Below are 24,040 nucleotides of genomic sequence, written 5' to 3' on the forward strand. Positions count from 1 at the left end.
ATGGGGCTTGTGGGTGAGTTTGAAGAGGCATGTAAATTAAATTCCCCTGTTGTTCCGAGCCAGAATTTAGGTTCGGTGTGGAAGGCACCTGATGCAGGAGCATACAAGCTAAACACTGATGCAAATTTCAGTGTGCAGCAGCTGCTTGGTGTGGGAGGCGTGCTTAGAGATGCTGATGGGTCAGTGCTGATGGCCTACTGCTCGACTCTTAGGGGCAGTTATGGAGTGGATTTGGGTGAAGCGATTGCAATGCGGCAAAGCCTTGGGATTGCCCTTGAAGTCGGCTTCAGAAATTTTATGCTTGAAACCGATAACATCAAACTGTTCCATCACATGAAGAAGGGTATCATCATTCCGAACGATTTTGGTAATGTGATTAGGGATATTCTTAGGCTTGTTTCTCAATGTTTTTCTTGCTCTTTCTCCTTTGTGAAGAGATTCGGTAATGGTGTTGCCCATGGCTTAGCTAATTTAAGTAGTAATTTTAGTGAATATCGAGCTTGGTTAGAGGAGTATCCCTCGGAAATTCACGGGGAAGTTTGTAATGATCTTGATCTTTTGATGAATGAATAAATGGCTATGCTTTGGTTGTGTCAAAAAAAAAAAAAGAATGGAGACATGTGAATTAGGATTGGGTCATGAGTCATCTCGAATTGGAAGGGACCCAAACTTTTGAGTTTGGGTCAATCCAACGTGTTTTGAACTTTTAATTTATTTATATTTTTTTAGTTTATTAAAACGAACATTTTCACCTACGTTATTAATTATTAGTCATTACATGCCTATAGTACGGATCTGGGTTTTCAAATTTTGGACCCGTCGGATCCGGGTACTGCTGAGAAAAAACGGATCTGGGTCCGACCGATATATATCCATATGAAATATTTCTATATATCTTTTAATTGTATATACTTTCTTTCAAAACTAGTTCTATATATACCCAAATGAAATATTTCTATATATCTTTACTTGTATATACATTTCTTTCAAATATATGTATGTATATATATATATATGTATATATATATGTATATATATATATATGTATATATATATGTATGTATATATATATATATGTATGTATATATATGTATTTTGTTATATTATTGTCAAAAATATTTAACAAGGGATTTTAACCTACTGAACTTAATAAACTGATACAAGTTAATAGATTCATACTAGTCAAATTATGGGACAATTTGTTTTGATTAAACAGATTCAAAGACAATAAGTCATATAAAATTAAATTATGAACAATTTTTTTTTTTGGGACAACCAACAAAGGAAATTAATTCCCACAATTGTTCCAAACGAAAACAACACAATGGCAGCCAGCAAAAGAAACTAATTCTCAAAATTGTTCCAAACAAAAACAACACAATGGTACATCAGTATCAAATATTTTATCTTGTGAACTAGCATCCTATCAATTCTGAACATTAATTCTTGTTCAAATTGTCATTTAATTTTTTAAGAGTATTTTTTTTTTAATTAGAGGTTAAAGTAGAAATATATTACTTAGGGCTTGTTCATATTTATTGAACTGAGCTGAGCTGAGCTGAACTGAACTGAACTGAACTAAGCTGAAATGAATATTTTATGAGAGAGGGAAATTAAGAGTTGAGCTGAACTGAACTGAACTGAATTGAACTGATTGGAGCTGAGCTGAACTGATTGGAGCTGAACTGAATTGAACTGAACTGATTGGAGCTGAACTGAATTGAACTGAAAATAAGTAAATATGAACAGGCCCTTACAATAATACCATACAAATAAAAGGAAATCAACGTCGTGTAACCGATGTCAACTATAAACATTAGTCATTTTATACACTAACATGGTTACATGACTTACAAGAGTTACAAGTCTTACAACGTACAACAGATGTAACATGAACATCTACGATTTCCACATATCTAAATTATTGATACTTCCACAGTAATGACGTATTTTACAGCAAAGGGGTTCTCCGTGTCTCCATATGATAAATCACCACCACACACAACAACTGCTGCCTATTGTTGCATTTGTTCATTGGGTGCTAAAGTGATCCTCACTTCTGATCGCAAAGTACCAACTCGCCCAGGTAATACGCCAAAAATGTTGACAGAAACTGATCTGTAAACAGCAGTACCATGGATCCACGACTATGACAGATAAATAATACATACAATTAAAGCAACTCCACTGAAGTAATTGGAAATAATTTGAATCTTGTATCTTATATACGAAAAACATGTTAAAAAATGCACTTGCCTCATTAATCATTCCTACCTTAATGCTGAAGCCATTCAGTATTTCAGTCATTGCAGGTGTTACTCTTCTTCATCGAAGTCCAAAAGAAAATCAGTTAAGTTCTCTGAATCATCTACAGCCTCATCCAAAGACAAGGAATTTTTCTTCTTAGGTTTGTCCTGAAAAAATCACAAAAGATAAAGAAATAAATGTGAATATATAACTCAAGTTACTCAACCAAAGCTTTTGACATGCCAAATTGCCAACATTTACACATCATTTTTAATAAACAGGATATTCCGAAGCTGTCAGGCAATAGAGAGGTTCAAAATATAGGTTAACCAAACTAAACTTTTTTTTTGACCCATAACCAAACTAAACTTGCATCATGATGTATTGTGCATCAGTGTGTACTTTCCTTCATTACTAACAAGAAAGGACTTTAAAGATCAGGAGAGTTGTAAGGCTCTTAAAGTGCATTGCAAGAATAGTGACAATTGCATTCCTAGAGAAAATTCAATCCCCAAATTCAGGGAAGAGCTTTTTTCTGAAAGATCTGCTACTTCTAGTGCTTTCTCACGCCAAGCTATTTCTTCTTCTTCTTCCTTGATCGGAGGGGGGGGGGGCAGTGTAAGTGGCACTGGGCCCGGCCTTCCTACACCAGGTTGAGGCCCCTTGCATGCGAGGAGGGGTAAAGGGTGATATGTACCCCCACAGTCCCACACTGGGTATACAAACTTGAGACCTCAAAGTCACGTGTACTCATTCATTCATTCCCCACCAATATACCAAGCAATACTTGGAATTTCTCACACTAAGTCTATACATGGTCGAACATTGTGCTGCTGATAATTTCCACTCAATAACTAATAGATAAAATTAGATAAGCATTAAATGAAAGGAATCAACCATGAAGGAGAATAACCTTTGACTTGCGAAGTTGAGAATTGCTTTTTTGGACACTCCAGTTTCTATCAATCTTCTCTTCTTTCTCATCATTGCCCTCCAAGTCACTATCCTCGTCCTCATCCTACACAAAAACATAGAAGAGAAAAGCATATATTGTATAATTGCAAGTCAAAATTCTGTGCTATAAGGGGCAGTATTAGACAAAGACAACTTGAAATGGGTTACACCTTTTGTTCCATACTAGGGATTTTTCTCCATTCGTAAATAGCGCAAAGGTTTTTGAATTATTGACCTTGAAAATCAAGCGAGGCTTGAGTTTGAGGCAGAGATATTATAAAAGATGTTACTTACCTCATTCTCACCAATATCCACAGCACGTGCCATAGCGTCATCCATATCTGCCATCTACTCATTGTAGAGCAAAATCAGGAACCACAGGTATAGAATATGAAGGATTGTAATATAAAAAAAAAACATCACCAATTATTATAATAAATAATAACCACCTTGGATTGAATTCATCCTTCCATTCTTGGGATGCAATAAGGTCAAGATCTATAATCCATCTTTACCCAATCACTTGGGAACAATAGACTCTATAGTCTATCTTCAAGAAAAAAAAACTTTTCATAATATTGGTTTGGAATTCCGGATATTTACAAAGCCACACATGAATACTTTATTAAAATAATAAAGAATGAAATTGCTAACAGTATATAGCTATAAGCCAACATTTCAGATGTTACACTCTTCAAAAAGTCAAAATAGCAAGAAAAATTACTTGTGAGTATACGTAAAAAAATTATCAACTACCATTCTCATTATTATTTTTTCTTGTAATTAAATTTGTTATCCATATTAATATTTTATATCAAAAGGTAACATAAAACATCACATAGCTGGTGGTAAGACACAGAGCTCAGAGGTTGCGTGTTCAAATCTTGTGTGTGGAGTACTCTTTTTTTCTTTTTTAAAAAAAAAAAATTTAAGTGCATGACATGCAACGAGAAACATATGGAAGGGAGAGCCAAGTGGCGTTGAGTGGGTGACGTGGTGTAATAAGAAGTTGAGTGTATGATGTAGCGCAGTGAAGAGGTTTATGTGACAATAATCATTCTTAGGAAAGTCTTTTAACATATTAGTAAAGATTCCTCCATCCCAAATTAAATGCACAGATTTGGAAATCATCATGATAAAGCAAATGCCTAGATATATGTAATAGTCTTAAATTATTTCAATTATCAATATATTTGTATTAATGTATCAAGTTCACCCTAATTTTCTATAGCAACTCGTCAAGCAATCATTAGATGTCCAAATAAAAACCATAATACTAATCCTTTTTCAAAAAAAAAAAAAAAAAAAAAAAAAAAAAACCATAATACTAATCCCATTAGTATCATAGCAAATATTATGGACAAAATTTTAAATGAATAACAAAGCTAATACTAAGAAGTCACTTCATAATACGCTTTTTATTATAGTACGGAGTATTGTACTCCTCCAACCTTAAATTATTGCTCTTTTAGGCTTGGGCACGCATACTAAGAGTAAATAGTAGGATAGTGTAGGTTTTTTTTGGTAGATAGTGGAAAAATAAGAATAAAAATTTTTGATTGAGTTAGAAAGAGTTAGCGGAGGGTCACACATCACATGAAATATGATGAAAGAGTGAGAGTGAGAGTGAGATTGAGATAGTTAGTGGCAAGGCCCACATTACATGGGCTGAATGAGTTAGGTGGTGAAAATTTCTATGAGCCAAACTATAACATGATTTTTAATAGGTAATATCACTAGCAAAATTATATTTCGTACTAATTTTAGAGATAATTATTACCAGGACACCATGTTAAATGTGGCATACTGTAAGAAAAAAAAATTCTGGCAAAAGGACAACAATAAATACCAATGAGGTGAAGTCCTTCGTAGTAATTTAGAGAATACATATCAGATTATAATATAATGAAGTACGCAGTACAGAATAAATCAATAAATGAGCCTAAACAATGGATTTATTACAAGCTTCATCCCATTTTACTTACCCCGGTTGATAAAAAAATGGGAGAGCTTTATGGTCAAATACTGCAAGAAAATTGGGTTGGATGGAGTATCAAACATATTGATGATGAAATGACCAGCATGCAAAATGACAAGCGATCTTGAATGGAGGAGAATAGAACGAGGAAGAAATTGATAGATAAGGTAAAAAATAACTACCTCATGCTCTTCAGTCTTCTCTTTGGCCAAAAGCTTTTCTAGGTCCTCCCTTGAAATGATTTTTCCATGCTGATCAAACAAGTTTACAATGAAGAAAATTATATAAATGCTTTATTTAAGTACAAACCACAGAATATGTAGAGTGTTATGATAAAAGTGAGAAACAAACATGCCACGAAAATCAATTTCCTACATAACTTCAACTTCCTATACATCTCTCTAACCTAGTTAACATTAAAGTACAGTGTCATAGGTATTCCACTCAAACCACAGACAATTAAAGAAACAAGGACATTAGCTGACAAATTAAAAAGCCCTCTTATCATCTAACAGTTTTCGTATGAAAAGGAGACAACATGTGATGACACAAAATCAAATAAAGATTGCCCTATCAAGAATCTACTTTTGCACAGAAGCAAACAACCTAAGTAAATTATCAGGAACTCAACTTTCGCTTTACGGAGATTGAAGGGCTAATATTGGGCATTTAGCCCAAATTAGGTGGTTAATCTTTATTCAATTTTCTCACATTAAAATGGACGACCACAAAATGACAACATTGCACTAATGCGTTTAGAGGGGCTTCTGTTCTGAACGGGTAAGGGATCAGATCAATCAGTTGTACACAACCTTCCTTTTGGCCCTTGAAATAACAAATAAGCCAATATTCCAAGTTACCCTTAGATCCAAATTCCAAAATGCAACAAAAATCCATACTTCACAAGCATTAAATAGTTACAGACAAAATAGGAGGTCACGCACTCATACATGAGCTTTTTTTTATTATTTATATATTCATTGATTTATTTATTTTTACTTAGTCCATTATAAGCCAAAGTCAAAGAATTGTGAATCAACTGGCTTCATTGGAAATGAATAAACCAGTCATTACGACACAAAATAGGGAAGGGAAAAATTCTACACATTGATGAATATCAACAATCTAATTGCAACTTATAACATACCAAGCTAAGCTTGGTCTAGTGGTAAGGATTGTCACCTTCCAACCTTGAGGTTGGGGGTTCAATCCCCACTAGAGACAATTTGAGGGTGTGGATCCCTTACCCTTCCCCCTCACTGACAAAGTGTGTGACCCGCAGATACCGGACCAAAAAAATTGTGAAAGTTGAGGTACGATTAGAATCTTTCTCCTTACCTTTAAAGAAAACAAAAAATTGCAACTTATAACATTTACAACATACAAGAGCACAATAAAGATCCACAACACATATCATGTTCCTCGTAAATAAACTTGTCAGGTAGCAATATACAAATTATAATGAAGGCTTCTATTTATAATGAAGGCTTCTATTGTGTTCCATTTTCAAGTCATGTTTCATAGATGAAAGCATATATCCCACTACAAGAAGCAGTAACATGACACAACTGACCTCCTTTAGAAGAGCTAGCATGTCAGGTGTAGGTTCATGAAAATCTGGACCTCTATAATCAATCACAACATCTGGGTCTTGAATGTAGTTGATAGTTGGATAAACAGGATCCCCACCCCATACTGCAAAGGAGAGTGATTTCAGAAATGTGACAGCATAAGCAAGGAAGAAAGTTGAGCCAAAAATCTATAACAAACAACAAATTTCTTCAGTGCATTGATAAGAATGAAGTGAAACATGCAAGGTGAAGAAGATACAAATAAACTTTAAACAGAACTTCTAAGACTTTCGGGTATACATTAAATATTGTACATTCATTGTAAAGTTGCCCTAACATGTTCAAAATTTATCCCAAAATAAATAAAAATTACCTAAATATAAATAAAAATTACCTCAATAAATAAATGTTACCCTAGTATAGATAAAAGTTAAGTTGCTCGTTTTAAATGAATACAAATCAATCTCAGTGAGGGAAAGTAACAATATTACCCTTATAAAACTTATTTCATTGCCTATTTACGTTCAAATTATAACAGGATTAACGTTACCCCAAAGAAGGTTAAAAGTTACCCAAAAGAAGGTTAAAAGTTACCCTAAGGGGCCGTTTGGTTGGGGGTAATAATCAAAGGGAAAGGGAATGAACATGCCCCATTCCCTTAGTTGTTGTTTGTTTGCCACTATCAATCATACCCTTTACCCTCTTTCATTATTGACTTTACCCATTTTTGCTCTAACATGATTCCCCACCCCCCCTAGACTTTTCCATTCCCTTTCCCTAGCCACCAAACCCACCCACCTAGCAACCTTCTACAGCACAACCACCACCCAGCCACCTCGCCACCCTTCCCCCAGCCACCGCCGCCCTTCCCCCAACCACCGCGTCGCCCTTCCCCCCGAAAACACTTCCCCTCCCTGAAACCACTTCCCCCCACCCACGAAAAACCCTAAAAAAACCCTCCCCTCCCCTCCCCTCCCCTTAAAATCGTCGGCCGCCCCTCCCCTCCCCTTAAAATCGTCGGCCGCCCCTCCCCCCACCCTTGAAACCCTAGCGACTACGGTTTTAAGGGGAGGGGGAGGGTTTTTTAGGGTTTTTCGTGGGTAGGGGGAAAGTTTTCCGGGTAAATCAATGACGGCGAGGGTCGGAGGAGGGAGGGTGAGGGGCGGCGAGGGTCGGAAGATGGAGGTTGAAGGGCGGCGAGGTGGTGGTTGGGTTGTAGGGTGGCCGGGAAATGAAGAAATAGAGTGTTGCTATGGTGGATGTGGTGGTGCTGTGGTGGAGGTGTTTCCCTTGTGTTTTTTGTAAACCAAACAACATGCTAAATTGAAAGGGAACTATTCCATTCTCTTTGATACCCTTTCTCCATTCCATTCCGATTCCACCGTGCAAACCAAACGGCCCCTAAAACTATTCAATGTACACTAATATTTATTGTACTGGGTGAGCATAAAAGCTTTTGGATTATAAGCCTTCCAACAGCATAATATTTCTAATAACATCAAAGAAAAAATGGGAAGGAACAAAATATAGCAGCTGGATGTATAAATCAATCTCGGTTAGGCTGTCTCCTGAATTATAGAAGATCAGGTATATCATGAATTAAGTACCTGATCATAAGCTGCCATTCTGGGGAGCTAGGGGCAAAAAAAAAAAGACCCAAGACCATGCATTGAGAGCACCTACTAGAATTCCTTGGATTAGCATCAAAGCTTTCTACTTACAACATGAAGCTAGTACATTGCTGAAAGCTTGCTATTTTTGCATTATTGCTAAGAGGAACCACCAAAGATGGAAAAACGACAAAAAATTGAACTATGTGGCATCATACCAGCAAGATTGAATACATGATTCATACTTTTCATAGTTATCTCACTTGTTCTACAAATACTTCCTCCATTTCTTTTTAGTTGACACATTTCTTCAGTCACGTTTGTCAATGTACAAATTCAACAATTAATATCTTTAATTATTGATCAGCAAAAATTATAAAAAGTTGATATTTTGAACATATATATTGTGAAGAATCTAACAAGATCCCACATGACTATATTTTTATTACATACAAATCACAAAATATGGTCAAAAGGAAGTGTGTGAAATTGTGAATAGTGCTAACTAAAGTCAAAACGTGTCACCAAAAAGAAACGGAGGTAGTATCTCATACTTCTTTCTACAAAAAAATTTGCCTTCCAAAAGGCTCTTCAGCCATTCCAAGAATAACACGTTCCTAAAAGGGAAATGATGAAAATCCATACAGTAACAGTTTGTCCTTTTACACTATGTCTTATATTAAGAAATATCCATAGTTGGAAACCATATCATTTAATATCCAATGAATGACACAATATCTCAGGACTACAGTCATATTTTATTAAAAGTATAGTGATTGGCATCCAAGTAATGACGATAAGAAAAACACAAAGCCTCTAGTTTGTAACATTACTGACTACAGGACAACTTTGCATCAGCTCTATGCTTCACCAGGCTAGCAAAATATCAAACTATATAAAGCAACTCTATAAAAACCCTCAAATTGAAACAACAAGCAATCATGAAGAGATTGAATTTCTTCAGAACTAGAAGATTAGTCTTTGAAGACATACTTTGCTTTATTTGATCCTCGCGCATGCGCATAGCCAAAGGATCCCTGCGTATTCGGACATCAGTCCCCATCATTATGCGATATTCTCTATCTGTCTGATGACAGAACATTTCAATAAGTTGTGTATTCTCATCTTCACCGGTCTCTTCAAAATGTTTCTGAATAGCTTCACGTGAAGTATCTCTCTTCCACGCTTTAACCCATTCAGAGTAATATGCCATGGGGCCTATCCTCTGCAATCTCTCTTGTTCAGCATTTAGCCTGTCCCAAACATTAATTAAAACCATTTGAAATATAATAAAAATAAAAATCGTCTCAAAGCATGTCAGATTACAAATACAAAACACTAATTTGTGTCAAATTTCTTGCTTCAAGTAAGCGAAGAGACTCAGAGAGCAGCGAAAACCAAAAAAAAAGGCGTGCAACTTCTCATATATAAACATTGACAGACAAAAACAAATATACTGATTCTAGCTAGACCCATGCAGCAAAGCAAAACAAGATTTTGGCACAATACTCTTCTTAGCCTTCAAAAATGCATTAATGCCCGCCCTTATAAGGAAACTCAATGTCTTAAATGTTATAAGATCACAAAAGCCATTAATGACACATTGCATGTCTGTAGAATCTTAAGCAGCAAAATAAGAATGACCTAATACAAGTTGAACATGGGGTTCAATTAATGCACATATAGAATTATATGTATCACATCTTCCATGAAGCTGTAAAATATATTTAGGATGATTTAATAAATATAAAAAGTATCCAATGTCCCTCCACCATTGTGATCTACACACAAAGATACAACACTATAATGCATGAAGAATTAAATGAATGGAACTATTATCATTATATACCCCCGACATTGGAAAAAAATATCAAGGAATCAAGAATCTATATATATGCTACCATGGTACCTTTCCTCTTTAAAAAGATGGCGTCTTGCTCTGTAGAGTGATGTCTCTGTTAGTGTTGGTTCTTCACCATAAAGCTTCACCTGTCCAGTCTCAGCCATAGCTTTGAGGAAAACCTAACAAGCACCAAGAGCACATTAGGTATCTAGGGCACTAACAAGTGTAAATTCAGCTGTTCATCAATTGGAATTAAAACCGCTGATGTTACACTCTTGGGGACCAAGCACAGATCAAACATAGGAGTGACAGACTGATAGGACTTGTCACCAAAAGAAGAAAGGCAATCAACTTAAAATCTACTTCCTCCTCCAAAGTACGGGTCTTAGTAAAAAAGACAAAGTCAAAGGGAAATTTGACCATAATTTATCAACTAAGTTCGATAGTACAAGCATTGTAACCATGGTTTGGAAATATTCATCCTGAAGGTACTAAATATTCTATTTATAATTCAAAAATCATAATTTTTTAGTCAGAAAAAGAAGTCAAATCTAAGGCAGTTTAACAAAAAAAATCAAGAATTTGACCTCCAATTTTGGAAGGGAGAGTAATATATACAAGCTAGCCTATTATTTTCCACTAACCGTTTCAACATCTGGTTTCCTCCTTTGCCATCTAGACCATTGCTCCTTGTCAGGCTTTCTCCAATTCCACCAAAGTTCATCACTTGTAAGTGGCTTTTCTATTGGCTTTTTCACTTTTGGATCAACAAAGGGATGAGGTCGTCCAAATTTTTTGTCCAGCTCATATTCACTTAGCTCCTCACTTTCAAGATCTGATTGGTAGATAACATATTCTGAAGAATCATCTTTAGAATCATCATCTGAAACCTCTGTTATGGCAAGGTCAGAAGTGACTGGACTTGTTTCCTGAGAGCCAGCAAAAGAAACAGATCCTTTGTAGTTTTTACGTCTGCTTCCAGGCCTCTTCCCAAAGGATGAAGCACTTGTTGACTCTCCTTTTGGTTCTGGAGCTCTGGCAGCCCTGACTCGATCAACAGTGCCTTCAGGCCAGTAATCCTGTCCTGGAATACTTGCACGTGCACCAGAGGCAGGTTCAATCCTCCCCGACGTTGAGTCTAAATAACTGTGATATGGGGCACGTTCAACAGATACTTCCTCAAAGGATTCGTCCTCCTTTTTACTTTTTATAATGTGTGACCGAGACCTAACTGATGGAAGATGGAGCTTCCCTCTATTAGGTAACATTGTATTGGAAGATGAAGCAACAAATGAGGCCTACATGCATAAGAAATTTGGTACATATCAACAATCCAAGATAAGGGAACTAATTGATGTACACTTCACTTTCTATTGCTAACTGATACGATTAGATGGCAAAGAAAGTCCTATCATCTTGCAAGATGGATACAAAAGTCAACCACACAATATGCGATTTCAAGAACACTTCGATGACAAAATCAAACAAGAGCCTAAACAAGTGTTATTTTACTTTTTATTTTTTAGGGTTAAAATAAAGCAATGATTATAACAGATCTCCTCCCATGACCAGTCCCACACCTTCCTTAATAATTACTTACATTTACAGTAATTCCACTATTCCAAGCCACCTTTCTACAAGGCTTAATGGTACAAATAACATAGATGTGATGTATAAACTCTACCTGTTACGCTATATCTCTACTAAGGGTACATTTTCATTTTTATCTACAAGAATTTAAAGATTCAATAAACAAACCATGACAAAGAGTTTATGACACAGCTCGAGCAGACAAATGACAAAAAACATGCCTGATTTTACCTCTAAAGCTCCATGCCAAACAGCTAAAGTCAATAGCTAAGATAAGCAAATGTGCCAATGTCAGCCCATCTTCACTAAATAGCATTATTATCTCAATCAAGGACTTATACACAACACCTCCGGCCTGCCGGGTTACCGGGTGTGTTTCAAAGACACAAAGCCGAAATTCACTTAATTTATCAGTACACAAAATTAATCAGTATACTTTCCTAAAAAAAATTAACCAGTATGCTTATTGCTATATGATAAATTTTCCAACATCAGCATTCATGTTTTTCAATCATATAACAGACTAAATACAAAGTAGCATTAAACTTTTCCGCTCTACAATAGTATCAAAGAATTTCCCTTTAAACTGGTACAATACATAAAAAGAAAAACCCATAGAATTGATAAAAATTCATAGATAACTCATTGAAATGGAAATTGAGGATAATTTACAAACCCAATAATCAAGTAAATTGAGACATTACCTTGAGAAATGATCCATCACATGGAATCAAACACCTCAATCCTCTATCTGCCACCCAAAAAAAACCCAATTCCAGAAATTACAAAAAATAATGTATGAGACAGAATATAGATAAATTTATAAATTTAAGGATTGTTGGAACTAACCTTGAAAAACCCAGTTAGTTGATAAATTAGCCATTTTTATGGCATTAAACTGGAGCAAGAGCAATTATGGAGAGAGAATAAGGATGTTGGAAACAAAGCAAAAAAAAGTGATAAGAAAAGCAAGATTTTACTGGCAATTTTATGATTGATGGTAATTTAATTTGAAGGGTTTATGTCAGGGTTTTAGCTTTGAGCACTCGCGAGTGAGTTTAGCGCAAGTCTGGCTTGTTTGTGAACAATTTGAGCTCGACTTGGTCAAAACTTGATTCGTGATGGTTCGGCTCAGGTTTAAGTTTGGTTCAAGACCTCTTCACAAATCGAGCCGACTTATGCCAAGCTCGGCTTGAATAAGTTTGTGAATAAGCTCGATTAGTCTCTTCCATATAAAAAATGAATTATGTATATAACATAAGTATATTTATCCTAGATAACAAATATGAGTTGCAGCTTACAAGTGCAAATACCTTTTACCTTATGCCACTACACATGGCGAATATGTATTCAACATCCACACTTTTCTAAGTGTGTATAAATCTAAATTCACGTCTGATCTACCACCTAAGTGAATATCCACTATCCGTCTATTCATAGGCGGATCCAAGGGACCTAGATTTTTGATATTATATAAATAAGAAATCTTGTACAAATATTCAAGTTTTATAGTGGAATTCCTAATGCATCAGTTGGTTATTTACTTGTTGCATAGATTTGAAAGGTCAAGGCCCAAGGGATCAATTCCCCTAATTGGTATACACTAGACCCTAGTGTAGGTACCACACCCTACACCCCCCCTCTTAACGATGTGTTTAACAATCTCCCTCATATACCCACTTTCTGCAATTGTACAGTAAAAATCAAACCACCATTTATCTTTTTTCACTTTCTCTCTCCTCACCCATTTTCTGCATTTTCTCTCTCTACACCCATTTTCAGCATTTTCTAATCCAAAATTTTCAACAAACTTTGCGACAAATTATCCAAAAAAGTTGTTCAACTGCTACATAATTCAACAAATCAAGGTCGAAATTCAAAGGAGTAAGTGATTTTGTTCATATTTAATTCGAAAAAGAGTATAAACCCTAATTTTTATAATTTATTGTTGCAATTATGTTACAGGAACATTTACTATTTTTAGTTTTAAAACTAGTAATTTGAACAAGTACATTTGAATTTTGAGTATGAAGTATTTCATTTTTTTTATTGCAGTATGAAGGAAATAGCTTCGGAGAAGAACATCAAAAAAAAATCTGGAGAAAAGTAAGCATTAATTAAATTAGTTCGTAGTGGTTATTTTTTTTAAAAAAAAATTATAAATGTTCATTTATATATTAGTAAACAATCATTCACATGTTAATAAATGATTAATATAAATATTTATTTATATATTACTACACAGTCATTGTAAAAATCTCCTATTGTAGATCAAGAACTTTTAAAAGATATTAAAACTTCTGGTATAGATGTTAACATTTCTACAATTCCGAGGTAATATATGAACATATACTGAATTATAAATGTTCATTTGTATATTTGAATCTATTTGAGTTTATATTTGACTTTATATGCCAAAATAAAAAAATGTTCATTTTTATGATACATTATGCACATTTATGAAATGCATAAATATTCATTCATGTGAGTTGAGAAATTGACTTATGCATACTATGAAATCTTTTGATCATATATGAAATTCATAATGTTCATTTACATATATAGTAATGTAAATCAATGTAAGTATTATACTATAATCTTAGCAATTTTTATTGAAGAACTAATAAATTATATCTGTACATTCTTCAGTTTTGTTTGCAGAGCGAAGGAAACCGTTTCAGAGAAGAGAAACAAAGATTATAGTTCCCAGTTATTTTTATTATTATTATTATTATTTCTTTTTTTTTTTTATAAATGTTCATTTTCATTTTGATAAATGTTCATTTATATGTTAGTATAACGTCATTCACATTTTAATAGATGATAAATGTTAATTTACGTATTGATAAATGTTCATTTTTCAATATATATAAATGTTAATTTACGTATTGATAAATGTTCATTTTCGTTCTTATTCATGATCAACAAGTAAATGCATTAATTTAAAATGAATATGTGCATATACTTAAAAGTTCATTTTTATACTACTAATTAAAGCACCCAATTATATCATGAATTAGTTATTTTAACAAATTTAATAGGAATTTCAATAAGAGTGTGTGCTATGTTGTAGTTTTCATGGAAATGATTCTTACAATTACAATAAGGAGTGTGTGCTACCTTCAAAAAATTTCAATAACAAGTACAAAATTATAAATTTTATACATTTTTCATCCATAATAGTGCTCCTTAATTAAATGTTCAATTATAAATAATTGTATGTTCATTTACAACTATTAATAAAATATGTTCAGTTTTAAAATATTATATGTGCAAAATGACGTCACTTGGGGAGGGGGGGTGTAGGTAGCAGAAGCTACACCGGGGTGTAGTGTAAAATTTTCACAATTCCCCTGGTTTATTTTCGTATAGGCTTCTTATACTCATATCCCTCTTTATAACTTCAACCAGGCCTATAAAAAAATTTCTAGATCCGCCATTGCATCGATTTTAACACAACTATTTACTTATACAAACTTGAAACTATTTATTATAATATTTCAAATCCACTATCTATAACGAGTATAACTTTTGATATCCATATCCGTCCGCTGACTATTAGCCAAAGTCATAATCATATTTGCTCCAATTAGAGCACGTATGAATGTATGATGTTTTTATCCCGACTTAGGATCGTGAAAGCCTTTAATGAGTATAGAGGCTTTCCCATGTGTCCCATTCCCCTCTTCATACCCTTGGTGAACAGAAAATAGGTTCATCAATACAAAATTACCTTCATCTTCTCCTCTTAACTCTTGTGGCAAAACTCTACCTTTATCTCTCCCTTCTCCTACCATTCATCAAATTAACTCCCTTTATTAATTTCTAATCATCTTAGATTAACTAAAATTCAGTTTTGTTTAAAACAAAGAGGTTTAAGGGGAAGCAAAAGGGGGAAAGAGGCAATAACAATGGTGGTTGCCTCAAGTGGAAACGCTTTCGCTAAAGAGGTTTCTATTCGCAGGAGAATCATCAGCATGTATTTTCTCTCTCTTTCATTCTCTTCTATCTTACTCCTTTTTCTTTAATTTCATTCGTTAATTTGTTTTCTGCAATTTTGATTTTTCTGGGTTACCCATTGTTCTATAATTAATTTATTGATGATCTGATATTCTGGGGTTCTTTAATTTTCATTACCCATTATTTAATTTCACCGTGTCTGATTGTCAATTATAATGGGGTTCATGGGATTTTTCATATGATGCGTAGATTAGATGTGCTTATTTGTTTCACAAGTTAAAATTCTTTCGTAATTGCAATTTATTGTGCAATTCAATCTGGAATTGGATGATATTTACAACTATTATGGTGAAGTTGCAAAAATTGTCATACAAAAGGTATCAATGTCAGCAAATTCTATTTGATTTCGGCTCGAATTGGCGCACCTCATGATTAGTTATAAGTGTAGCATGTATTTGATCTTGGAATGATGAGTTGAATAGATGTTTTCAGAATTGTTAAATGCTTGGGATGGGCATGAATTTCGTTCCAAATCATTTGAGACTTTGGTTTGTGGAACCTATGACATAGGAATTATGCACCTTTGGTATATAAGCATGCCTAGATTACTTCGGGCTCTCTTGTTCTTGTGAGAGGCAAACCATTATAGCTATTCAACCCTAAATCACTAGCCGGTTTAATCAAGGTTCATTATTACATGGAATTTGCATTTCTTTCAGGGTATTAAGGATATTTTTAAAAAGTTTGAAGTTTACTTGATTGAATCTATTTTTTTTGACACATACTTAATTGAATCTAGAAAGTGCATTAATGTTCCAATATTGAAAAGTGGCCAATATAAAGGGACGAAAGGAATAATCTTTTTCTTCAGAATTGGGAAAACAAGGTTGCAGTCTTGGGGCTTGATAGTTTTTAAAACATGTAGATGATGACAAAGAGTAGCTATCAGCAGTAACGTATATCAAACTTATACAATTTTGATTCTTGTATCTTGATTTTATAATTTAATTATACTTTTTTTTTTTTATTAGCTATTGTTGTTTTCTACACAAGGTGTGTTATTTTGAATTTCTTGTGAAATGTAGATTTAATAAGAGAGAAGAAGATTTTCCATCCTTGAAGGAGTACAATGATTACCTAGAGGAAGTGGAGGATATGAGTAAGTTCATTGCCTCAGTTAGGATTTGGTTTTTCTATCTAGACTTTTCGTCTACAAGGTTCAAATAGTTGAAGAATGTTTTGCTACAGCATGCAACTTAATTGAAGGAATAGATGTTCCTGCCATTGAAGCTAAAATAGCCCAGTATGAGCGAGAGAATTCTGAGCAGATAATGAATGCTCGAGCTCGTAAGGCATGTAAGATATTGTGTATTACAGCTTTCACTTGTCCTAAACTTGAAGATATTCTCATCACCAATCAGTTACATTTTGCAAAAAATTTCTACTCTATATATAGGATAAAACTTTTTAGTGTTTTTTTTTTGTTTAAAAAATTATTTTTTATTTTTTTAGGAGGATTACCGTTTTTGAACATTTGTGTTTGCACAGGCAGAGGAGCTAGCGGCAGCTCTGGCAGCCAGCAAAGGACCTGCGCAAGTTGATGCTGATGTGGTATGTTTTAACCATTTATTTTCTCTTCTTGGACTAAATTGTGTCATAATGCTCTTCCATGACCGAAACTCCCAAGGATTATTAGATTATCTGTTGTTGTACAAATTTAATTGGAACTGCCCCGTGCCTGATTTATATAGGAAGTACTGCACACTGTCATATGTTATCCAAGATGTGAGTATGAATCTATAAGAATATGTAGGTCTGTATCTATCAAATTGAAAAAGGCAACCCTTAGCACAGTGCAGGGGTGGTAAACAAATTATACATATTAGGTCTATTTTGGTTTTTGTCAGATCTCATACGATTTTCTAAGATGCTTTCAAGTGTATTGAACTTTTCTAGATGGTAGATTACTTATTTTCCTCTTCAATTGGATATTGTTGATTAATTTTGCAGGTCTAATCATTGGTTGATCTTTCTTGGTTTCAAACTATCCAAGTTTTGTGGGACCATAATGAAGCAAAACAGTTGCACTTTAGTTACAAGTGTTGTCATGAAAAATATTTTTGGTTTTACTTTATTAGATTTTGAAATTAATCGTTAAAGTTGGCGGTGGCTAATGATGCACAAAATTAGAAAGAAATTGTTGGGCTTGCCTGCTATCTTTTTTTTTTCTTCTTTGAAAACTAAAATTAAGAATATGAAAACTAAAGAAAGTGACTGTCATTCATTAAAACAAAATTGATTAGTATAAGTGTGAGCTGTGTGACTAATTATTATTTACCTCCGTTTATGAAAGATTTTAAAATTTACTGTTTGCACACAAATTAATGCAATTGGAGAGAGATTGTTGACAGATTTCCCTCTGTTAAGTCTTTGGAGAGTGTCTACACTTTAATATGTTCCCATTTCCTTGCGGCCCAGTGCCATCATCCAGAAAGGTACTCTGTTGGCTTTAGTCTGCAGCTGAACCAGAATTGATTCAGCATAGCCTTTTGTTTACTTAGTCTGCTATAAAAGAAAGCATCCTCATTGTGTCATATTAGAGGAAACCTATATTCTCAGTAGCAAACATTAAGCTTGAACCTACTTCTTTTATTGGCTGGAATAAAATTCAAAGGTGGTTATCATTTCAACAATCAAAGCTGGATACATAAGTTGAACCCTTACTCCCTTAGTTGGTGTGGTCTAATTATATTTAAGAACCTTTAGTTTTATGAGGGAGCCAAAAATGATGCTAGTGTGAAAAAAGTGAACCCAAAGATAGCAATGCACTGTTGTTCTTGGAGTTTAGCATCATTGTGCAAAGAACAAGCTAGAAGGGTTAGAAATGTCTTTAAGCACATAGGTATTTGAATTTCCTAAATGGTTGGCTTACATTAACAAAGAGATGCCATGTTAAGTGGACTTGGCAGCTTTAAGATGTTATCATCAATATGGAGTTTAAAAAAAAAAATTAAAAGCACTCCCTTTTTATTCTTTTTGGGGCAGTAAGAATACCATGTGCTGTTTACTGTTAATACGAAAGTGCTATTTGTCTCCAATCTAATATAGTAATTCTTATTTTACTTGAAAGCTGTTTGCTTGAATGCTTCTCTAACACAATCACAATATTTTGGGGGGCCTTTTATATGTTTGATCCATCTATATTGCATATAGAAAACATAATAGTAGGTTACTTTGACTGCCAGTATAGCTTTGACCACTGATCCAGTATCTTAGTGATCATCAGCAAGCCATGCTCAAAACATAGCTGTTCTTGATAGTTGATGTATTTGATTCTCCAATTGGCTTTTTTAATATTTTAGAAAGAGCAATCATAGGTTGGGTTGTCTAATTAGGAAAAGTGGAACAGTCCACTTGCCTTTTCCTAGATCCACCGATTGCCATTCTGGACGGTAATGCTTTCTCAAATCCTTTTTTCATTTTTGCAACCCACAGACTATGGGCTAGACTTTACCTTGGATGGTGTACTTTCTCTATCCATTTCCTTTGCTAGTCCTGTATGGCTAAGTCAAGAAGATGTAGATTTGCTTGCAGTTTGTTAGTGCACAGCCAGATGGCTGCAACTTTAAAAATAACCACCACCTATTGAAGATCCTGTTGAGGGCAGGTTCTGGGGGTGTGGCTATATGTTTGCTGTCTTACCTTTAGCAATTAGGATAGATTGCTTTAATGGGTCCCTACACATTCATTGGTAGTAGATATAATCATATACCTGACAAAACTTATTGATAATGAATTGGAGAATTGAACTATTGAAGGCCTCTATCATTCAGGGAATTTGGGAACCCACTTTTTATCAGGTTGCCGTAGAAAGTCTGTTATGCATAGTTGCGAGTGAAAGATCTTCAATAGCACCTAAGCTTATCATACCAAAGGAACGCAAGTCCCAACTCTCCATTCTCAAGAACCATCTTCTGAGAACAATTCATATTGCTCCTAGGAGCTTCAACAATATTAATGTGAATTATGTCTGTCCTGCTTTCAAGTTACTACATGTTTTTACTTTGAGCGCGTCGTTTTTACTCTGAGCGTGTCGTTTTTACTCTGAGTGCGTGCCAATCTCACAAGCTCAAATATAGGAAGAACTAGCCATATTTTTATGTGTTTCCCCTTTTCCTTGGTTCTGCAATGGTAGGTAATTGCTATTGATATGATGAAGCCAATGCTTAATTAGCAATTCCTTTGTTCTCAAATATATATTTCATTCCTTGTCCTGAACATACCTTTGTGTTTGCTTACTTCAAGAGATGGTAGAATGGTTATATTGAGAGGGTTGATTCATTTGGGTGTTAAATTTTTCTCTTTAAAAAAAATAAAAATTTCCTTGGCTTTATACTTGTGTTCATTTACTATCTGCAATTGGATACATGTTAAATTTGTTTTTATTTTTTCCGTTTATAGATGAGCTCTTTTTCTCCCTTTTCTCCTTTTCCTGTATTGGATTGGAGTGACTTCACTGGTTGGTTTGGCAGGCTGCACCTCTGCAGGTTAATTTTAATATTAACACACTCAAAGTTTAGTCAGATTATCTTTTAGTACTGAAATTAGTTTAGGCAATAGGAGATCTAATCTCGTCTGTTTGTAAGGTTGGACTATGCACAATAGACTGGACTGGACTGTGGTCTCTTCAAGTTATTACTCTAAACTATAGGGAATTTTTTAGAACATCCCATATTGCTTTGAGGGCCTTGTGCTATTGAAGTTTTTTTTTTTTGAACAGTACATATTGCATTTTTACACCGTCATCTTTGTCACAAAGCAAAGTTCTATTTCCCTTTTAGCATGGGTATTAAGAGGCGTCCATTTGACTAGAATCTTTCCAAAGCTGAATCTTTTGTTTGTGTAAGCAGGCCACAGAACAGAACCCACAAGCAGGGATATCTACCACAGCGCAAGGGTATGCACCTGCAGTTGCAGGAGGGGCATTTATGCAACCAAGACCGATGGGAATGGCCCCACAACCAATACCCCTTGGGGGCCCCGATCTTGATGATGAAGAAATGATGAAGCTGCGGGCTGAAAAGGGTGGACGTGCAGGAGGTTGGAGTCCAGAACTTGGCCGGAAAAGGGCACTTGAAGAAGCTTTTGGGAGCCTTTGGATCTGAGGTCTTAAAAAAACTAACATATGCATCATGTTTGCCATCATTTAAGTGTGGATTTTGAAGCTCTATATGTAAGCTTACAGCTTGAATGTCGGCTCTTGTGCCAAAAAAACAAAAATTAGATAGATTAGAAAGATGAATGTGTATGTAATTTATCTTTTATGAAGATCTTTACATACCATGAGAATATGAATGACAAGTCTATCATCCCTTTTTTCACCCTTACACTGTTTTATTGCCAATCTATTGCGATGATTTATATACTTTGAGTCATGATAGGGCTAACATGCAAAGCCAGCCATCCTCGAAACCTCCCCGGCTCCCCCCAGGTCGACAACAACAATCTGTAAACTCAAGACAAAGAAAATGCTTCTAGGAAGCACGCCGGTCATGATCAACATGCTAGTCTATTCATCGCCAACTTGCCATCACAAATTTTACAACCCATACCAAGATGTTGCATACTAATGTGGCAAACTCCTACTTCCTTCGTTCTTTTTTTACTAAACTCGCTTTGAGTTTTACATTATTCATCACTCCTCCTTTGATGATTAAAGAATAAAAGTTATTAATTGGTAAAGTTTTGCATTGACAAGCGTGATAAAAGAAATATGTCAAGTAAAAAAGAACAAGAAAATATTTTATATGGAGTACAACAATTGAATAATTTCTTACGTTATGTTTATGGCCGCTTTCGGCCGTGTATAACCAATTAACCATAAATCCATAATAGAGTACAAATTAAGTTTTTGTTATTGTTGATAAATGACTATAAATTTATCATAAACAACACACAAATACATAAACCATAAATCCATAATAGAGTACAATTTAAGTTTTTGTTATTGTTGATAAATGACTATAAATTTATCATAAACAACACACAAATACATAAAGTAAATATTAGCTTTGGTTTTAGTATTTGTTGCGTTATCCTCTAACAGTTTGCTGTTGCCTTTTAATTTTTGAGACAACTTCGCTAACAATCACAATCTTGTTTATGTCATTTCGTGCAACATACTTCCAACTTTAAAGAACCTTTTTCTAGGTTATACAACTAGACGTAACGATCAACTGTCTTAATACACTCATACAATTAGACATAATATCATCATAAAGCTCAACAACTAATGCATATCCTTTCGAAATTAATTCGGTTATATCTCCATGATGTCTAAACAAATTCAAGTTATGGTATTTAATTATGCGTTATTTTTAAGAAATCGAGTTACTTGTAATATTTTATAACCATTTTTCTGATAAGGGTTACTTAGCTTCAATTTTACAACTAAAATAAGATCTAATAACTTTAAATAGGATCAAATAATTAAGTTTTGACTGATTAAAAAAAAAAAAAATCAGGTGAATAGAACGCACCCCTTAATTCTATAGATGTCGTTTTATTATTTGATGACTTAAAAATAGACCATATGTATGGCCTAGAATTACATTACATAACCGAAAGAATACAAGCAAATTCAAACTAACTCTATCCACATTCATAAAACAAATTATGTACGTCTTGTATGTATGTCACAAACTATAAATGAAATTTTAGTTACATACTTTGCTGGAATTTATGAAATTATGCTAAAACTGTCAGCTTACTTTATTTTCAAGTTAATTACACGCAAAACTATACTTTTAAACTTAAAGTTTTAACTGAACTAAATGAATTTCTTGGAAGCAACTCTTTCTCACAAAAACAAAAACCTTAATCTATATAAACAACTTTTTCCATTCAATAAAATCATCAAAAAAATAACATCAAATTTATAATTCATAAAAATGGCAAAAAAATCATTAAAAGATCAAGCTTTTAATGGGTTAGGAAGCCTACTAAAATTACTACCAACAGGAACAGTTTTCATGTTCCAATTTTTAAGTCCAATTTTAAGCAACAATGGTCAATGTCACACCATAAACAAGTACATAATGGGTGTTTTTCTAGCAATTTGTGGGTTTAATTGTGCATTTTCAACGTTCACCGATAGCTATGTCGACGACGAGGGGAACGTACACTATGGGATAGCCACACGCACGGGGTTTTGGCCTACTAGTCGGTCTAGTAACGTTGATATGTCCAAGTATAAGCTAAGGGCAGGGGATTTTGTACATGCTGTCACGTCGGTTTTCGTGTTTGTTGTCGTGGCGGGTTTGGACAAGAACACGGTGGATTGTTACATGCCGGCATTGGAGACTACTCGGAAGACTATGCTCATGGTGTTGCCTCCGGTTGTTGGTGGTCTTTGTAGTGGTATTTTTGCTATGTTTCCTAGCACAAGGCATGGTATTGGGTACCCTTCAAATAATGGTGCTAAATCCTAATTAAAAACTTTATTTTGTGGGGTTTTTTTTTTTTTTTTTTTTTTTTTTTTTTTTTTTTTTTTTTTTTAATTGAATTGAATTTTTCTAATGTTGTCATGTGTGGGGTCAATTTCAATTTTTTAAGTTTTTAAAAATTGAATGTTTAATTTTTATAACTGATTGAGGGTTTATTGTGCAATTACTTTTGAGTGTTTTCTTCGTATCAAATCTATCATTGTGTATAAGAAAGATTGTATACGTTTAGATTGGGAAAATTAAAATTAATAATGATGTACAGTGAATAAATCTATTGTTTATTTGACTCAAGGAAAGAAAAGTTTTCGAAGTAGTTGTTTGCATAAGTTTAGACAGAGAAAAATATTGTTGTGCGATGAATAAATATGAGAAGCAAGAGAAAAACTCACCCTACCACTATGATGTAGTATTGATGATGAATAAATCAATGATTACAAGTATTATTTGTGTGAAATTCGTGTGGAAATTCTTCTGTAGATTTTAGTTAAAATAGCTCATGCATCACACATGCCAAAAGAAGTTAGTTGAAGTTTTAAAATGAAGGGTTTCTACTTGGCTTCTACCAGAGTATTCTTAAAATTGTAACAGTCAGTTTAATTAGTATATATCACTGCTAGAAAATGACTAGATAGAAGCATCTTTAATAAGATGTGTTGGGTCATAATGCCGTACACACTACACACATAAAAGTAATTGAGATGCTTATGTGATGAAGTGTTGCTTAAAAAGCACTGTGCAACATCACAAATCATGGGTGTGCACAAGCTTGATCTTAGTTATTC

At 34.2% G+C, this 24,040-nt stretch overlaps 4 protein-coding genes across 6 annotated transcripts; 3 read left to right on the plus strand and 1 right to left on the minus strand.

Moving 5' to 3' along the window:
* LOC110715912 lies at positions 1-573 on the plus strand. Its single transcript, XM_021894532.1, has one exon. The coding sequence runs from the start codon at positions 1-3 to the stop codon at positions 571-573; it is 573 nt and encodes a 190-aa protein (XP_021750224.1).
* A 1,230-nt stretch (positions 574-1,803) lies between these two features.
* Positions 1,804-12,798, minus strand: LOC110715796 (protein PLASTID TRANSCRIPTIONALLY ACTIVE 12-like). Of its 3 annotated transcripts, none has more exons than XR_002510346.1 (11): positions 12,643-12,798; positions 12,498-12,544; positions 10,848-11,501; positions 10,270-10,382; positions 9,354-9,613; positions 6,753-6,874; positions 5,362-5,430; positions 3,496-3,549; positions 3,161-3,265; positions 2,257-2,414; positions 1,804-2,147 (listed from the first exon to the last, which is right to left on the minus strand). XR_002510346.1 is itself a non-coding variant. In XM_021894410.1 (11 exons), exons 1-10 carry the CDS (start codon positions 12,674-12,676, stop codon positions 2,316-2,318), a joined length of 1,557 nt encoding a protein of 518 aa, XP_021750102.1. In that variant the 5' UTR covers positions 12,677-12,798; the 3' UTR covers positions 1,804-2,118; positions 2,275-2,315. The 3 variants fall into 3 exon arrangements, 2 of the variants coding, with proteins under 2 accessions (XP_021750102.1, XP_021750101.1); XM_021894410.1 differs by having other exon boundaries at positions 1,804-2,118; positions 2,275-2,414; XM_021894409.1 differs by having other exon boundaries at positions 2,275-2,414; positions 12,643-12,797.
* Positions 12,799-15,453: 2,655 nt separating this feature from the next.
* Positions 15,454-21,134, plus strand: LOC110715840. The gene is made up of 5 exons (XM_021894457.1): positions 15,454-15,772; positions 16,839-16,912; positions 17,002-17,105; positions 17,302-17,364; positions 20,664-21,134. Exons 1-5 carry the CDS (start codon positions 15,705-15,707, stop codon positions 20,916-20,918), a joined length of 564 nt encoding a protein of 187 aa, XP_021750149.1. The 5' UTR covers positions 15,454-15,704; the 3' UTR covers positions 20,919-21,134.
* Positions 21,135-22,850: 1,716 nt separating this feature from the next.
* Positions 22,851-23,243, plus strand: LOC110715913. Its single transcript, XM_021894533.1, has one exon. It carries the CDS (start codon positions 22,851-22,853, stop codon positions 23,241-23,243), a length of 393 nt encoding a protein of 130 aa, XP_021750225.1.
* The last annotated feature ends 797 nt before the right edge of the window (positions 23,244-24,040 follow it).

The sequence above is a fragment of the Chenopodium quinoa genome, unplaced genomic scaffold (genome assembly GCF_001683475.1).
Source record: "Chenopodium quinoa cultivar QQ74 unplaced genomic scaffold, ASM168347v1, whole genome shotgun sequence".
Taxonomy (NCBI): domain Eukaryota; kingdom Viridiplantae; phylum Streptophyta; class Magnoliopsida; order Caryophyllales; family Amaranthaceae; genus Chenopodium; species Chenopodium quinoa.